This window comes from Pistacia vera, unplaced genomic scaffold (genome assembly GCF_008641045.1).
Source record: "Pistacia vera cultivar Batoury unplaced genomic scaffold, PisVer_v2 Contig54, whole genome shotgun sequence".
Taxonomy (NCBI): domain Eukaryota; kingdom Viridiplantae; phylum Streptophyta; class Magnoliopsida; order Sapindales; family Anacardiaceae; genus Pistacia; species Pistacia vera.
Window position 1 is genome coordinate 130,134 of NW_022196379.1, and position 18,453 is coordinate 148,586.

Below are 18,453 nucleotides of genomic sequence, written 5' to 3' on the forward strand. Positions count from 1 at the left end.
TCAGTAACACGACCAAGCTCATGCCCTCCGCGGCTCCCCTACCATCCAATGAAACACCAAATACCCAATCTGGTCAAGAATGGCTTCTACAAAGAAGCACTTTATTTGTACGCACAACACCACTCTGCCTCGTTGCCTCCGCAAAACTTCACTTTCCCTCCTCTGCTCAAAGTCTGTGCCAAGCTCCAATCACCAATTCAAGGCCGAATCCTCCATACCCATCTCATCAAAACCGGGTTTTCGGTAGACGTTTATTCAGCTACAGCTCTCGGCGACATGTATATGAAACTTAATTTACTTGGTGATGCTCTTAAGGCGTTCGACGAAATGCCACAGCGAAACTTGGCCTCATTGAACGCTGTGATTTCTGGATATTCACAAAATGGGTATTCCAGAGAAGGTATGAGGGTTTTCAAAGAAACGCTCCTTGGATTGTTTAGGCCCAATGCGGTTACTGTAGCAAGTGTTTTGTCTGGCTGTGACAGTGTTGAAGATGGCACGCAAATGCATTGTTTGGCAATAAAGTTAGGTGTAGATATGGATATATATGTGGCAACTGCATTGTTGACTATGTATTCGAACTGTAAAGAAATAGGTTTGGCTACAAGATTGTTTGGAGATATGCGTAATAAGAATGTTGTGAGCTATAATGCTTTTGTTACTGGGCTTCTGCATAATGGGGTTCCACGAGAGGCGTTAGATGTGTTCAGGGAGATGAGGGAGTGTTTAAGTGAAGAACCTAATTCAGTTTCTCTTACTTCGGTTATTTCGGCTTGTGTAAGTCTTCTTAATCTCCAGCTTGGTAGGCAGATTCATGGACTTATAGTGAAATTGGAGATGGAATTTGATACTATGGTTGGTACTGCACTTATTGACATGTATTCAAAATGTGGTCGTGTGCGCTGGGCTTATGATGTATTTAAAGAACTAAATGGACGCAGGAATTTTATTACATGGAATTCGATGATTGCTGGGATGATGCTAAATAATCAGACTGAGAAGGCCATTGAGTTGTTTGAACAGTTAGAATATGAAGGACTTGAGCCTGATTCAGCAACATGGAATTCCATAATTAGTGGGTTCGCTCAATTAGGGAAGGGATTTGAAGCTTTTACATACTTTAAGAAAATGCAATTAGCTGGTGAAGTACCGAGTTCAAAATGTGTTACAAGTCTTTTATCAGCTTGTGCAGACATGGCTGCTCTGAAGTGCGGAAAAGAGATTCATGGGCATTTTATTAGAACTGATATTGGTGATGATGACTTCTTGTGTACGGCACTTATTTTCATGTACATGAAATGTGGGTTTCCCTCTGCGGCACGAAGAGTTTTTGATCAAATTAAGATAAAACCTGATGATCCTGCATTTTGGAATGCCATGGTGTCTGGATATGGAAGAAATGGAGAGTTTGAGTCTGCGGTTGAAATTTTTGACCTAATGCAGGAGGAAAAGGTAAAGCCAAATTCAGCAACTTTTGTTAGTATTCTGTCTGCATGCAGTCATACTGGTCAAGTTGAAAAGGGACTGCAAGTGTTTAGAATGATGAGCGATGATTATGGTATCAACCCAAATCCAGAGCATGTTGGTTGTCTAATTGACCTTTTAGGTCGTTCTGGAAGGCTAGATGAAGCTGAAGAACTAATACAAGAATTATCAGAGCCTTCTGCTTCTATTTTCTATTCTCTGCTTGGTGCTTGTTGGTCTCACATGAATTCCAAGCTCGGAGAAGAAACTGCGATGAAGCTTTCGGAGTTGGAGCCAGAAAACCCAACTCCTTTCGTGGTTCTATCCAATATATATGCTGGGTTGCAAAGGTGGGAGAATGTGGAAAGGACTAGACAAATGGTAAATGATAGAGCATTGAGGAAACTCCCTGGAATTTCAATTGGAGTTACTTGAAAAAAAAGAACTACAGGAAATAAGAACTTCATTTGAGTAATATCTGGTGTCCGCTCATGAGGTTATAGATTTTAACAACAAAACTATCATTGACTCAACATTTCTTTGGCTGAAAACCCAAAATGGTCGTCGAAATGATTAGGAGGCTCAAATATGAAGCAAGAGATCACATCTCTTAGGGTAATTACACCAGCAAGTTCATCTTCCTTGTCAGCTACTACATAGACTCTGTGAACAGACTTGGAAGCAAGAGTCTGGATCACACTGCCGAGGGTTGAATCCAGCTTGCATGTTATTGGTGGGAATACTCTGCCAAAATCTTGGGTTGTTGAAACGATAGTATTCATGAAATCTCTGACAGTGGGCTGCCTGGAAGTAAGAAAAATAGCAGAGAAAACTTTAGTTAAGCCATCAAGATTGCATGGAACATGTTTCTTCTAAGTTGACTTAGATATAACAGGTTTAAGGTTCTGCTTCAAGGTTATCAATGATTTGCTGTATGTAAATTTTTTTTTAATTTTTAATTTTTATTCTGCAGTCTCACAAATATCTTGATCACAGTCCTCCTAAATGAATATCCATTCTCATTCATGTTCTACAAAGTAGTTTACCATGAAAACCATTGGATTATTCAACATTTCAAATGGAGATTAATAAAAATTTAATTATTTTTCAGATTGGTCTTATCGCGCAAAAGCATTGCATCTTACCTGAAATTGGAGAACAGTTCTAGTTGAAGCAGCAGGTGTCTGATATCTCTTATGCTTACATTCCCGACAATCTTCTTCTTTGGTCCCTCCACAACTGGAATACCACCGATTTGATTCTCTTTCATTCGCTTAAAGGCTTCAAGAACCAGTTCATTGCTCTGGATGCTGATTACCTGGCGAACAAAATAGCAAATTTGAAAAGTCTGCTGAGGTAGCATATATTCTAAAGTAACCATCGAATCTTCACCTCATGAGAAGATATAAAAGGAAGTCCTAGATCTGCAATAGACTGTGCAGCAATGCAGTCAAACCAATCCCTTCCTTTGCATCCTTCCAGACCCTGTACAACTGCAGATTGAGTAATGTAGTTGTTGATATCAGGCTTGCCTCGTTCGATTACAGGTACGTTTTTCAGCTTATATTTTGAAAGTAACAATAGGACACTCAACATAGAACTGTCTTTAGCAACTGGAAGGAAAGGTGCCCAGCGGTAGTACTTCAGTATTGACCTTACCTGCAAGTAAATAATATTTAGCATCATTTCAGTCCATGCTTTTGAGACAGCTAAAAGAGAGGATAGCAGTGTCTGTTCCTCATTTTATAGAGTGGGTTCTATCTTATAATTCAATATTTAAGTGCCAATCATATTGCTTAGTTCCAAATTTTTGGTAGATACGAATGAAACGAATATTTCAAAGGAGCTAGACACTATGTATGGGGTACCATAGGCAACCTGAACCCTGTATATGACCTCTTTGCAGAATTAAGCTTACAGTGGTTGACTTGAATGGCTCTTCTTGAAGGATAACTTTGTAAAAATCTTCACCAAGATTATCAGCAGCTGTAGGAGCATCTTTTCCTTTCTCTGTATCTGCAGCTACACCAACCACAGCAGCTCCTGCTGCAGCAAAAGTTAGTCCAGCAACTGCAGCAGGAACTGTCATGCCCAATGCTAGTGCTCCGAGAGTACCGGCTGCTCCAGCACCCACACTAGCCGCAGTTGCATTGGTGGCTGATAAAGCAACAGCTGCAAGTTCCGTAGTCTCTAGAACCCAGAGTATAATTGCTGAGTAATCTATGATTCCAAGGTACCGGTGTCTCCAATCTGTATCTGTACCTGCATCTGGATTTTTGACTGGAGCAGATAGAATGTTGTATCCTGATAGAATCTTGACAGCATCAGTAATAGAAGTGTCCGCCATGATCTCAATCACTGAAAAGTTACAGTCCGTTATAGCTGGTGGATTAACTCGATAGAATTAAAGCCATAAAGTAATTGCGGTCACCTTTGCCTCCTGAAACTTGTGGGAAAGATGAAACTGGAATCTTTAAAAATGCAGCTGTTAAAGTCTCCTGTAATGCAAGTGGTAATTTCTTCCTCGACTGTATCATCTCAAAATATTTATCAAAGCTAGAAATATTTGAAGTTTCCTTGACTTCTTCAGCTTGAGCCATGCCTATAATATAACAAATTTGTTATTTAAATCAATTGCATCTCTTTTTATGACAATAATTCATATATGTCCAACGTTTTAATTTCTATAATTTACGTCAATAATTCTTGAAAACAAAAGCTTTTACAACAAACTGAGACCCATGATTCATGAAGACGCCAAAAATCAAAACCACAAACCGAATAATATTAAATGATAATAATCAAGACAATTTAGATCCATAGTTGAGTATTTTACGTACCTGTAGAAGTTGATGATCAACTGGAGATTGAGATTTCTAATATGGAAGTATCAGTTATGGATATGGTGTCTTTAAATATGCATAAGTGCTGGCTTTGCCACGTGCAGGAAAAATGGACACGTTTCAGATATTGGGACAACCATGTGTAAACAGCCAATTGGTTCGGTTTGACGTTGCATCTATCACATTAATTAAATTCATCCGAAATGATAAGTTGAAAAATCCAGGAAACCTGTATTGTTATTCCTTACCTTACTTCTTGATATGAAAACTACCAAAACAAGATCGATAATTTCGATTGTTAATAATATTCTCGATCACTAGCTATATTTCATTTGAAATGGTCCTTACTATGGTGAGCCTGAAACACTCTTAGATGTAGAAAATGGCAGTACTGGACAGGGGAACGTAGACACTCTTCCGTTTCCATTGTTGGCATTTGTCACTGGAAAAGATTCACTCCACTTCAAGTTCAATCCACAATTATCACCTGCACTCTGATTTTGACGAGCTTTGCTGCCTCCATTACCAATATATGTGGGGATTGGAAATTCGGATTTGATGTGATAACCTTCGTTGTCTCAGTTAAGGACTGGTTCATGTAAGGCGCTGATTAGGAAATATGTTGCTTTCCAAAAATTTAAATTTAAAGACCCAATAGGGTTCTTATTGTATGAGAGAGTCCCATGATTAGAATCCAAGAAATTAGTATATGTTGGAGTGGACAATTTGAGACTTGTTGAAGAAAATCTTGGCAAGAACAACCGTTGGGTGAGAGTTGGTTGCAGAGTTATGGAAATACAATTGATATGGAGAAAGAGTAGTTGGATCCATGGAGGTTAGATAGGAAAGAGGTAGAGTTAGGGGCAGAAGTGGTGGAAGCCATGGCCGTGGCTGAAATGGTTGTGGGTAGGTAGTGATCACATTCATCTGTATAATATCCACAACATTAATTCGACAAATTCTTAGTTGAAATTTCGTATAAATTCTCTTAGCATGGGATCATTATGTAGCAGTAATACCCCTAAGCATGTTCTCAACCAAGCGAAATTTCAGCATCTATAATTAAACTAATATATCTAGAGAAATTCTCACCCTAGAGAAATTTTAGCATCTACAGTTTAACTAATCGTGTAATAGCACGAAAGTTTAAACAATGGATTGAAATTGCATGCAATAATAAAAATACACTATAATATCAATATTGATTCTCATCCTACAGTGTATAAGAAATTTATTTAATGCATTTAATATTTGTAAATAAAACATGAATAATGTTATACCATCTCCAACTCATTGCACCAAATTGGTGTGATTTTTGGTGTAAGACACTATTACATCTCCAACCCATTGCACCAAATATTACACCAAAAAAAATATTCTCTTTCTTTTTCTTTTATTGTAATAACCAACAATTAATCTATTTCACTCATTATATATATTAATTAAATATTAGGAATGATATTTTTATTAAATAATAATTACTTTGAAAATTATACTACTTTAATAAAATTAAGCATTTATTTAATCAAAAGTAAAATTCCATATTGATAGTAATTTAATTTTCTGAATTAGTATATTCTTCCTACAAATGATCAATTAATGCATTTTGAAGAGCATGGTGAGCATCTGTATCCTTGATTTATCTATGTCGAGCAAGAAAATTTTAAAATCAGACATTTTCATCTACGACAATTTCAACTTCGGGAGTTAGTGCTTCCATCTGTTCTTTTAATTTTAGGGTTTTTAAATTAGTGTTAATTTTTATTCTGAATTATTGTAGTTTAATATTTGCATTGAATAAAATTTTGTTTTTAATTTTTCATCATTTTTTTAATTATATCATTTTTATGAATTTATTATTATAAATATTAATATAAATAATAATTAAATTAAATTAAACACAAATACAAATAATTAAATTTGGTGTGATTTTTTGTATAAAATTTAATAATCAAATTAACTTAACAAAATTTAATTAAAAAAAAAAATTAATGGTGTTACAGTGGCGTAGCACTGTAGCTCCACACCAATCTGACGCAATAATTAGTGTTGGGTTGGAGCAAAAACCCACGTCATTTTGGTGTTTTTTACACTAAAATGACGTGGGTTGGAGATGCCCTTACACATATATACAAACTCTCCCTAAGCTTTACATATTAAAAATAATAATGATAATATGTTTATTATAAGATTCTTTAAAGCTTATCAGGTTTTGATCAAAGTTTGAGAAATCATAACTATCATCTGCTTTATTGAGAATAAATTATTATGAGCTATTATTGAAACTCTTTAATACTTACTGTCGGGGTGTTGTAAGTCTTCTTCATCCCCACTTCTCATAGTCTTCAACTCTTCGTTCATCATAACTTCTTCAAACCTGGGTTTCTTCCCATTTTCAGTTGAATTAATTGCTATTATTTCCATCTTTCTTAGGCTCACTAAAAGATCTCCCGAGGTTAAGGGAGACGAGTTCAGCTACTTCAGTTTCTTCATGTGCATTATTAAATTTCTTAGCGTCTTCTTTCCAAATGAAACATAAGATAAATCTAAATCTTCTACCTATAATTTTATATGGTGAAAAAATTTACAAGTAAATTAATTTCTAAAAACTTTCATAAAATTAATCATAACCACTATCATTTCTTAGATCCTAGCTGTCATCTAGAGATCGCTACCTTATTCCACGTTTGGCCTAAGCTCAAGTCCATACGAGCCCCAATATCCCATTCAAGAGGTTTAACTTAAATTAAACTCAGAAGCATCAAAGAATATTTTTTCACTAAAAATGTAGTAGAGTAGGACTAGGATTTTATTGTTTATATACTTAATTCTAGTCTTAATGAATATATACGGATTTGAATAGCCAAATATATTTGTAAAATCCTATATAAAGCTAGCTAGTCTTAGATTTAATTCATTCACTCCAAACATTGTATTCAAGTTAGAACAATGCAATAGAGTTTTTCTCTCAATCTCTACTCTTGATCAGGTTTTTATTTCTTTTTTTAGGGTTTATGGCTTACGTAGTGTTCAATCTTGTGTTTGTGCACTAAGGTCGCACAATTCTTCTAGGGTCGTGACACTTGGGACCTCCAAACTCCAAAACCATAACTACAGTCAGAACTTTACAACCTAATTGCGACCTCCAAGATCGCTACGGGCAAATTATCAAGTATAAGGGTATAATTATTATCAAGTATGAAATATAGCTACGGGCAAATTTGTAATTGTGTTGATCAAAATCAATCAAGTCACAACTTTAAGTAGAGAAATTAACGGCAAAAACTGGATTTGGTAGTTCCTACACTTGGCATTAACCATACTTTTATTAAATAAAAAAACTAAGATTTATTTCATATTGACTTTTAGTGTGGCGAGTGTCAAGATGTAACACATGGTTTAGATGAGCTCATATGTTAATATGCCAATTTGAAGATGGAAGTTGCATGTATCGTTAATCTTAGAATATGAGATCATTTCGGCTGAACAACGTCCTAATAATGTAGGTTATATACACAAACTAATACTGAAATTTTTCATATGCAATTATTCTGAAACTTTTAACGTGAAGAACATCTAAACATTCTTGTTTGTTGGATTCAGTTTCTTTACCTCTCTCTCGATGGGTACATCCTTTCCCTAGACATAAGACGATGACTTCATCATAACGTACAAAACAAAATAGAGGTTAATTTCTGATTCATTATTATTATAGACCTATCGAGAAAATATATAATCAAAGGTTAAAACATCTGCAGGGGAAGAGCAATTCTTCATATAAACTTTTAAGATACTATTGAATTCTCGAAATAAATAGGAAAAACAAAACTTTTTGGCATAAGTACGAAGGAGCTTTATGGTTTCAGGTATCAAGATGTGGCTGTCATGGAGCTTGCAGTTGCCGACGGCACCCAACAAGCTCACGGTTGTGACAACAGCCATGGAGCTCGCGTTGACAGCTTTGGGTGGCAGCGATTTGCGATTGGGATTATATAGTAAAGAGTAGTAGGGGTTTGCGAATGGGTGAGACAGCTACTGCACATGGTGGTTGGGAGAGAGTAGAAGGTGGGGAAGGAAGGAGAAAGAGAGGGAAAAGAAAGAGTCGGGGGAGAAAAGTAAAAAAAAAAAAGGGGGGGGGGAGTTAGCTGAGGTGTACACGCAGACACCCAGTTATCAAAAAAAAATATAAGAGAGAGGGGAGGAAAAAAAGATTTTAGGGTTATTAAAATATAAAAAAAAAAAAAATAGGAATAATTATTTTATCCTTCGTACCCTACCAAAGCTTTAACGATGCTAGGGTTTTGGTCAATTTTTTATTAGTTTTTGAAACAATCGGGGACAATTTGATAAAAAATGGCATAGTTTTACAGAAAAATTGAATTTCCAAAACTATAAAAGGAAAATTTTGATTTGTAACAGTTAACAATCTTGATGGCCCTTTAATTTTTGTTCTCTAAAATAAACTTAAGCAACTAATATATTTTGTCCTGCCTATATAAATCCATACTTTGAAAATATTATTATATATTTAACCACAGCACTTGTATAAGCACCAAGTCTAGGAATTTATAAATAGCAAATGATGTTAAATGAAATTAATGCAACGTTGATGTATTAATCAATTTGAACTGTTTCTTTCGTATCATATTTTTATCGCCTAACTTAGGTCAATATTGATGTGTATTAAATTCTAGCTCTTTTAAAATGAATTCATAGGTCATAGAATCTAAGCAACCTCATCACAATGTTAAATTAAGGCTTAACAGCATTTTGCTGGGATTGTTTGTTGTAAATCTACAGGGTGCCCTTCCAATATAAAAAAATCATGTTATCTTCGGTCAGCCATGTTAATTTTATGGTTCCAACTTCCAATCACCATCTGGTTTCTACAGTATTAAACTAAGAATCTTATACATCATTCCTAAATAATATAGCCAATAAGTAAATGATTAAGAATCTATTACAAAGCAAGCCTGTATCAAGACAGTTTTTATTTTTTATTTTTTTCTTTTTTTTTTTTGGTCCATACTGGAAAATAAAAACCCAATCATAAACTAATCTTACATAAGGCCATTTGTAACTATTAACTAGCTAACTTGTCAACTGTTAATATATAGTATCATTACAGAACCAAAGATCATCAATAAGCCTCTTCGCCTCAAGAAACTGCAGGACAAACCCAAAATTTTCACGAGGATTTATCCAGCAACAACCCATACACATTAAAGAATGGCTAACAAGGTCAAATGGATATATTCTTGCACCAAGAATATAAGGTCCCCCGCATTGCCCTGCCCTGCCCTGCCCGTTACCGGTTCCATTCATAGTCTCCTCCATATCTGGGATTTGCATTATTTGCACGGATGCTATCATCTGGTTTTATTGAGTTTGCATAGGCATGCCAACCTAGAAGGTATGGCAAGATATACTGAAACAAATACAAGTCAGATTGTATTGGAAAATTCTTCAATACTTGTATCTATTAAAGACAGTCCACGTAGAACAGAAAAAGAAGTGTTTGAAACCAACAAAGCAGTAAAATAGTATATGCCAGTAGTCCTAGACCCATACCCCATAATGCAAGGAGAACTCATTTATCTTACTTTTGTTCAACAAATCAGCCTCCTTGTAGAAGAGGACAACATTACTAGCTTTTCAAATCTCATAATATAAAAGCATAACTAGAAAATTTGTTGACAGACTTCATTTGCCAACACCACATGCTGATTAAACTAGAAAACTTGTAATGTTTTATACTTTATATTCCTTTCTTAATCAACTATGTTTCACACAAGCTAGATTCCTCTCATTTATTATTAGTATCAGCCAACCAGCTTTTTTAACTTTCTAATTTTTCCACTATGCCTCAATTGATCAACCTCAGGGTTTACTGAATACTGTAGATAAGATCTTGTGTCAATCCTTTAAAAAAGTCCCATGATTTTCTACAGCTTCCTAAATCACAGGCCAAACCATATCTTTCCTTGCCCCCAAAAATAAGCACACATACAAAAATACACAACTTAGTGAGAGAGAGAAGACAGAGGGAAGCATATCATACATTGAATGCTGAGACAAGGACCGTGTACTCTGCTCTTGTAACAGGAATGTAAATGCTCTCATCCAGATTGATAAGTTTGTTTTGAACACCTTCAAGTTACAGCAGAATGGAGGCAATGTTAGATAAATATAGATTTAACTATCAAATACAGATTTAACCTAATCTGTTATTCAACTTATGTGTCCTTCAGAATATGTGAAATTTATCAGCTTCTGGCACCAACTAGAAATATAATTCAATGGATGAAGGTATAAACAGTTGTTTGGGTATGATCAAAATAAGGAATTTAAAGGCAGATTTTAGAAAAAAGTCAATGAGATAAACAGACAGTGACTACTTCATTTGTAAAAAGAGTGTGACAAATCGATTTATCATGAATAACTAATAACAAAATATCACACGTGCTTTGTTTTACAAAAATGACATATTACTGTACAAAATTGGACACATTTCTATTTGTACTAGGCCAAAAAATAATTGCGAATAAAGGCTCTATGAGGAATATATAACATCCTAAAGCTTCAAGTTGATATGAATGCATCAAAAAGTAGCAAGTTGATGAAGGACATGACAGGCTTAGATGTAGATTGTAGAGTTAATTAGGTCTTTTTTTTTTTTTATTTCATATAAGGTGTCTTGTCAAGAGTAGTTGGAACTTTTATCCTCATTTATTATTAGGGTTTGTTAAATTTGGGTTCTGGCCTGTTTATAAATTGGATCAAAGTTGTTTTTGGTCTCAGACTTCATTGGTGAATGAACTTTGACTGTTTCATTAAACCTCTCTCTATTTTCCTCTAATATTTTCTCTCCTTTCTTCATTTCCCTAGCGTTTCTTTTCCTCTCGTACTATTTCCTTGAATAGTATCCTAAATACGCTGCTAAGAATTCAAAGGAAAAGAGATATACTTAGGTTAAAGAAATGGCCAGATCCATCAGGAAGCGGCTCCACCTTCAACACCTTCCTAACCTTGCCTTCCTCACTACAAAACATGAAACTTTAGTTAGAATATACATTGACAAAACACACCAATCATGGTTGACAAGACTGATTTAACAAAATGCCTGGGTTGCTTCAAATTTCAAGCCCATTGGCATCAACATGCATAAACATATTGGTAAGGCCAAGGTTAGAAAGCACAACAAGCTTCACAAGGTAGCCAAGTGTAAATAATCTTGGAATCAAATAGATTGTTGATACACTTCTAAAGTAATGTACATCCATGGGGTTAAATACAGAGCGCTTGACACTTTAAGAAGACATAATTTAAGTCTGCATGACATGATATTCAATTCCTCAATTGTAGGACAGCAAAAGGATCTATTATTGCTTGGCAGTTGGCAGTTCCATTTTTAGCACAAAAATAAATATAATTTTTTTGAATAGCCCTCCAACCCAGCCTTCAAATCACTTATTTTGAAATGGAAGAAAAGACTATGTCAGTTAAAATAAAGGTACTGCATTCACAAAATTAGGCCTCCATGCAGCATAGACAAGTTCAAAGCAGCAGATCATTCAAGCAACAAGAGAAAAACTCTGAATTGTAACAAACGGCACAAACTTATAAGCAACTTCATAAGTGCAACTCTACTCCCCATGTCAAATTCAGTAAGTAGATGGTACCTTCTTCCTTTGAAGGGATCATGGAAAAATTCACACGATTCTCTTGCACCAAGGCCAACCAAAGTTCCAATTTCTGTCACTGATAGTGAGAATACCTAGAGACATGCCAAAACAACCACGAAAGTATTCACACAAATCAACATTCTTGCATATATTATTTTAAACTCTTGACAAGCTATATTAATAAAGAAAGGTTTTAGTGGCTTTATGTCAGTGCCAGGAGAAAAGACAATAAAAAGGGAAATTTTCTCTGGGCAAATGAATTCCCAAACTGTCAATAGCACTCAACATGAACATTAGAGCATAAAAGTAGAATTAATGAAGCCCAATTGCTGTAGTCTTTAGAAAGAAAAAGTCGGAATCACAATTTAATGCAGATTAGTAACAATATACCCATTAAAAAAAACAAAAAAAAAACAAAAAAAAAAATCAGCTTAGGATCTAAACTGATATCCTAAAAATAAGTAAAGATACTTATTTATTACAACAATTTTAAACCCTAGAAGTCCAAACAAATTCAGATATTGATCCATTACTTCAACCATCAAACCCAGTTGTGGTTGAATAGTATTGAGGTCTGATCAACTTGAGAATAGTGGACCATCAAAAATAATTGCCTGCCTGTAAAACCATAAAGTGTTTCAAATTAAGGATGTCTTCATTTTTTTTACCCATTACACTCCATTCATTCATTTAAAGTTCAGTATAGATATGCTCTTTTGGCTTAAATATGCACTGCCACTGCTTTCTCTAAATGACAGCAACCATTTTAAAGGTTCTGTTCAAGTAAATTCAAACGGTATTTCAACATGTCCAGAGTTGGCTGGAAATCCCATTTATTCTACGATGATTTTCTTTTTTCCATCCCCAAACAAAGGTAATAGGCATGTACCTGCTTTCTACTCCAATCATATTGCCGAACACCGGCCGCAGGAGCAAACTGTAGCAGCACATAACCATCCTTGGATAATTTAGATGCCCCTGACTGCAGCCATCAATAAAAAGGAAAGCAGTCAAAACTCTTAACTATTAAAATGGCTTCATGACCATAAAAAAATATAGAACAACTTAAATAACCAACTATTTAGAAAATGAAAAAAGAAATAAAGCAAAAATCAAAAATCAAAAGCAACATTACATCTAAAGACACAAATTCCGGTGCTTTAGGTTCCACTGTAAGAGCTGCCTTCCCTTTGTATATTGAATGACCCACATAAACTTTCGCTTGCAATGCTCCAACTATACATACAAATAGATAAATAAAACCATAATTAATCAAAATAATCACACTAAAAGCCCAGAAAGTTAACTCAAAACTCAATTTATTTGCAGCTTTCGTTATATTTCAGAAAAAATCTATCAAACTAGAAAACTTTAGAATCCAATTGGTCATTGACGCATTTGAGTTAAATATACAAAGGCAAAAGTTAGCTCCTTTAGGCAGAAAAAAAAGTGACCTGATACTTCAGTAGAAGATTGTGAAGCAAAAGAAGAATTGTTGGGAGGGTTGGGAAAACTCTTTTGCTCATAGTACTCTGATTGACGGCATTTGACTGAAAGTTTCTTCTTTTTTATGTTAAAGAAATTTTCAGTTGAAGAGATGGAAGTAAAACTGTTGGGTCTCGAATTTGAATTTGATAAAGAGTGAAATGGGCATAGCTTAGGGTTTAGGGTTCGAGAAGATAAAAACTGAAGCTGCAACATTGTTTTTGTTTTCGTTTCTTGTAATATGAATTTTTGCTATGAATGTTGCCGCTAATGAGCAAACAAAAAGGATGAGACTGGATTTCCTGCTCCACAGTGCACTGTAAGAGAAAGAGACTCGAGTACGTAAATTGCTAACTTACCGTGAATCCTTGGATAAAGGGTTAATGACATGTTTCTCCCTATATATGATTGAATAACAAAATCCTTTTTTAAGGATTATAAAATAATAATAATAAATTATCGTTAAATTTTAGATGTTAAATAAAAGATAGGAGTACAATTTGGTAAATAATTTTTTTTTTTATGATCGGGGTATCTGAGTTCGCTTACGTGTATCTCAATTAATCTCTTGAAACCCTACAATTATTGGTCGAATACAGGGCAGATCCAGCCCACTTTTGGGTGGGCCTCTCAATTTTTTTTTAAAAATACTAATATATATAATTTTTGGATTTTAGCCCACCCTAACAAAAATAATAATATGTAATTAGTTTTTATTTTAGCCCACCTTAAAAAAAAATTTTGGATCTGCTACTAGTCCGATAAGAACTCTAGTGATCATCCTTAATCGTGAAAACTCGAACTCGAGAGATCATGTTAGATTTACTTTTCTCTCTTCGAAAACATTCGATAAATATTTATTAACTTATAACAATAAAAGACCTAACGACCACTAACAAATAAATTTTTTTTATTTTATAAATCTTAACAAAAAAAAAAATGTTATTATACCAAACCTCAAGAGGATGAATGTAATTATTTCTTGAATTAATAATTACTTAAGGATAAATGAGTGTATGCCATAATAAGTGTATCAATGATTAGTGTTTTTTACTTGAAAATTTATTTATTTTAATGAAATAAAACTTTTATTTAATAAGGGAAAAAATTAATTAGACCCCTATAGTTTCAGAAAGTTTTTTCAGACAACTATGACATTTTCAATCCACTGTGCCCCCAGTAGTTTCATAAATGAATAAAAAAAATAGATCAAAACACAAATGGCATCCAACTTTTCTGTTAATGATTTACCCTAAACAGACTAAAAGACGAAAATACCCCTTTATCAATGATTTGCCCCCAATATTCCTCTTTTTTTTTCTCTCCTTTCTCCCCCATCTTATGTTTTTCTCTCCTACCACAAAACCCACCTCAAAAACCTCCACCAACCACCCCAAAAAGCCAACACAAAACACATCTTCGACAACAACACAAACAAAACTCATCATTAATCACCATCAATCCAACACAAAACTCTATCTTCAACAACCATCAACCATATTATATTATTCATAATGTTATTGTTTAATATATTTTAATAATAATATAATATTAAACAATACTATAATAAAAATATTTTATATGTTAATAATATAATATATTATTATTATATTAAAAAAGAAAGGAAATTCAATAAAAGGCTTCTCTCATAATTCTTTTATTCCTCCTAACCAAACCTATTAATTATTTATACCCACCACCAATTTATTACAATCTAACAAAACATAATTAATATAACATTCTTAGTAATCTTCAAGGTAATCTATATTCCCATCAATATAATATCCTAGTAATACAATATTCCCGGAATCAAACACCCCTTAGAAGTAGAGTTAATTCCTTTTTAGTCCATGTGTTTAAGGACAATCATTTCAAATATTATTTTGGTACTGCTTAATTCAAAATACTATTGTTTTAGTCCTTTGACTTAACAAAAAATTATTTGATTGTTAAATTTATATTAAAATAACAATAATACCCCTTTAAAAAAATGAAAAATTACTTACACAAACAACAGTAAATTAAAAAAACACATTACACACTACAAATTCAACATTTTATTTTACTTTTTATTGTCTAATGTGTAATGTTTATAATTATTTCTAATTTTTATTTATTATATGCTTTTTATTTTAATTTATAATTTGTTTACTTAATTTGAATTTGTAATGCATAATGTGTGTATATATACACACATATTCTTAAACAAATGTTCAGTAAAATTTTAATAAATTTAAAAGAGAGATTTTTTGTCATCTAAACATAACTTTAACAATCAATTAACCTTTTATTGAGTCAAAGGACTAAAATAGAAGTATTTGAAATGCTTTTCCATAAATACTAGTTAACTAAAACCACGTAGACTAAAAAACAATTAACTCCTTAGAAATACTTATAAAACATTAATTTTGTACAAAATTATAAATAATTTAGAATTTAACATTTTAAATCATGCCCAAATTGGCCCTTAGAGCTTTTAAAAATCAAAAGCTATTGATGAAATATTAATTATATAAAAAATCCTAATTATAACTGAACTTCTAATTTTTATTTTTTTTTAATAAAACGAGTATTCAATTTAAATTAATAATTTAATAAAATATTTTAAAATCTTAAAAGTGAAAAAACTACCCTAGCACGAAGGTTGGCATAAATGGGGATATAAAATTCTTGGGCCCGAGCCATCAAGGATGGCTCGCCTGGGAAAAAGCTTGGGCTTTACAAAGGTTGGTCAGGCCTATTCGAGTTCTAGGTTGAGTTTTGTTGGAATGATAATAATTTTTTTTTAGATATTTCACTTAATAAGTAATTTATTTAGGAGTTATTGATAATTTTATGTTGAGTGGAGCTATTAGCACCCTAATAATAGACTAAAGAAGTCTCATTTCTTAATACAATCCATTTCCTAGTTTTAAAGTCAAATTTTCTTCATATAGCACCCCATAAATGTCTTTAGTTCTATTTTTTTATATTTTAATAGAATTAATATTTCATTTTTTTTTTCACTTGTGTTATGTACCTCCACCATTGTTATTCCTAAAATAAAATTTTAAATAATTAAATTGAAAGTTCTAAAAAAATCCTTATAAATAATCTTAAAACCATAATACAGTTAAACAAAATAAAAAATACATAAATTGAAATAACAACCAATACTTTGAAAGAAAAAAATAATAATAGTTTATATTGTTTGTAACCCTGTATATCCCATTGCAAGCAAATGTTATTCCTCTTTGTTAAACTAACTTTTTGTCCTAAGAATGATTTGAATAAAAAAAAAAAAAAAAAAATTTAGGGTTTACCAAATAATAGTAGGGTGTCAAAAGTATTTGTAAAGAATAGAAAATTAAAGTTAATTTTAATAATTTAATGTTAGCATAAATTTACCATTATAAAATTTATTAAAAAGTGAGATTTTTGTAGTCTGTCAGTAAGGTGCTAATAGATCCACTTTTTTAATGGTACGAAAGGTAATGAATAGTTAATCAGGCCTTTTAGGGGCTGTTTATGATTTTTAAAAGGCTTATAGTAATGAGTGGATCTATTCCTTTAAAAAAATTATTGACAGACCCTAAAAGTTTTAATAAAAGATTTAAAAATCCTTATTAAACTATTCATTTACCTTTCATAAAATAAAAGAGTTGGTACTTCACTGACGGATTAAAAAACCCTTACTTCTTAAAACACCTAATTTCAAAGTTTTAAATTAAATTTTGTTCTTATGGCACCCTATAAATTCTATAAATGCCCTTTATTTCATTTTTTTAATATTTCAAAAGAGTTATTTTTTTTCTTATAACACACCATAAATTTCCTTTAACTTATGTTATATACACCCCCCACCATCATCAATCTTGAAAAATAATAAGGGGCGTTTGGTTTGGGGTTATATGGGATTACTGGAGTTATATCATATTATATTACTTAATTACCACATTTAATTGTCAAATAATATAAGATTCCGGTAATCTTCAAATACCAATAGGGTGCGTTTGGTTCAAGGAATGTTATATTATTGAGAAATGTTGTATTATTGAAATGATAGATTACTAGGGAATCTTTAGAAAAATGTGTTTGGTGGGTTGGAATAAATATATGGGTATGTTATAATAATATGTTTGGTTGGGAGGATAAATGAGTGGGTATGTTATATAGATTGCTAAATTACCCTCATTTTTAAATAATAATATAATATTATTTTTATTATTATTTTATTCTATTATTTTTTAAATTATTTCTTTTAACCCCCCTATATTTAAAATTTTACTAAAACACCCCAACCATATACAACTTTAATTTATAATAAAATCACCCCCACTCACCCCAAGCCACTGCCAGCAGCCACCACCACCACCGGAAGATGCCGTAATGGCGCACAACCAGTCAGATCTGGCTGGTCGTACGCCGATAAGGCCTAATCCTGCCAGATCTGGCCGTGAATATGGTTGTTTCACGGCTAGATCTGGCCGCTAATATGGCCGTGAAACGGCCACAGATCTGGCCGTGAAAAGACCAGATCTTTGGCCGTGAAATGGCGACCATTTCATGGCAAAAAATCTGGCATTTTCAAGGTCAAATATGTGGCATTTCACGGCCACATCTTTGGCCGTGTAACGACCAGATCTGGTCGTTTCCAGCCATGGATCACAAATCCATGGCCGAAAACGTCCTTATCGACACATGACCGGCAAGATCATGCCGGTCTTGTGCCGATATGACGAATTTCGCCGGCGGCCAGCGGTGGTGGCTAGCGGCCGGCGGTGGTCTTTGATGGTTGGGGATATTTTGTTAACTTTTAAACTTTTTTGTGGCGGGGGTGTTTTAGCTAAATTCTCAAATGTAAGGGGTTTGGGTAATTGTTATTTGGTAGACATATGAGGGCAAATATGTCCAAAATGATAAATTATTAAGGGCAAACTAAGGTCAAAATTAAGATTACCTCGGTAATCTTATAATAACACCCCTTGGGAAGGTAA

General features: G+C 33.3%; 3 protein-coding genes across 3 annotated transcripts; 1 reads left to right on the top strand and 2 right to left on the bottom strand.

Annotated features, from left to right (window-relative positions):
- Positions 1–48: 48 nt before the first annotated feature.
- On the top strand, positions 49–1,924 carry LOC116107555 (pentatricopeptide repeat-containing protein At2g02750-like). The gene has a single exon (XM_031393825.1). The coding sequence runs from the start codon at positions 49–51 to the stop codon at positions 1,897–1,899; it is 1,851 nt and encodes a 616-aa protein (XP_031249685.1). The 3' UTR covers positions 1,900–1,924.
- Positions 1,925–1,976: 52 nt separating this feature from the next.
- Positions 1,977–4,433, bottom strand: LOC116107556 (SNF1-related protein kinase regulatory subunit gamma-1-like). Its single transcript, XM_031393826.1, has 6 exons — positions 4,305–4,433; positions 3,896–4,066; positions 3,383–3,822; positions 2,857–3,123; positions 2,610–2,782; positions 1,977–2,268 (listed from the first exon to the last, which is right to left on the bottom strand). Exons 2-6 carry the CDS (start codon positions 4,062–4,064, stop codon positions 1,986–1,988), a joined length of 1,332 nt encoding a protein of 443 aa, XP_031249686.1. The 5' UTR covers positions 4,065–4,066; positions 4,305–4,433; the 3' UTR covers positions 1,977–1,985.
- A 4,880-nt stretch (positions 4,434–9,313) lies between these two features.
- LOC116107567 (single-stranded DNA-binding protein WHY1, chloroplastic-like) lies at positions 9,314–13,737 on the bottom strand. Its single transcript, XM_031393836.1, has 7 exons — positions 13,447–13,737; positions 13,128–13,228; positions 12,882–12,974; positions 11,990–12,084; positions 11,275–11,348; positions 10,369–10,457; positions 9,314–9,735 (listed from the first exon to the last, which is right to left on the bottom strand). Exons 1-7 carry the CDS (start codon positions 13,691–13,693, stop codon positions 9,616–9,618), a joined length of 819 nt encoding a protein of 272 aa, XP_031249696.1. The 5' UTR covers positions 13,694–13,737; the 3' UTR covers positions 9,314–9,615.
- Between the last annotated feature and the right edge of the window lie 4,716 nt (positions 13,738–18,453).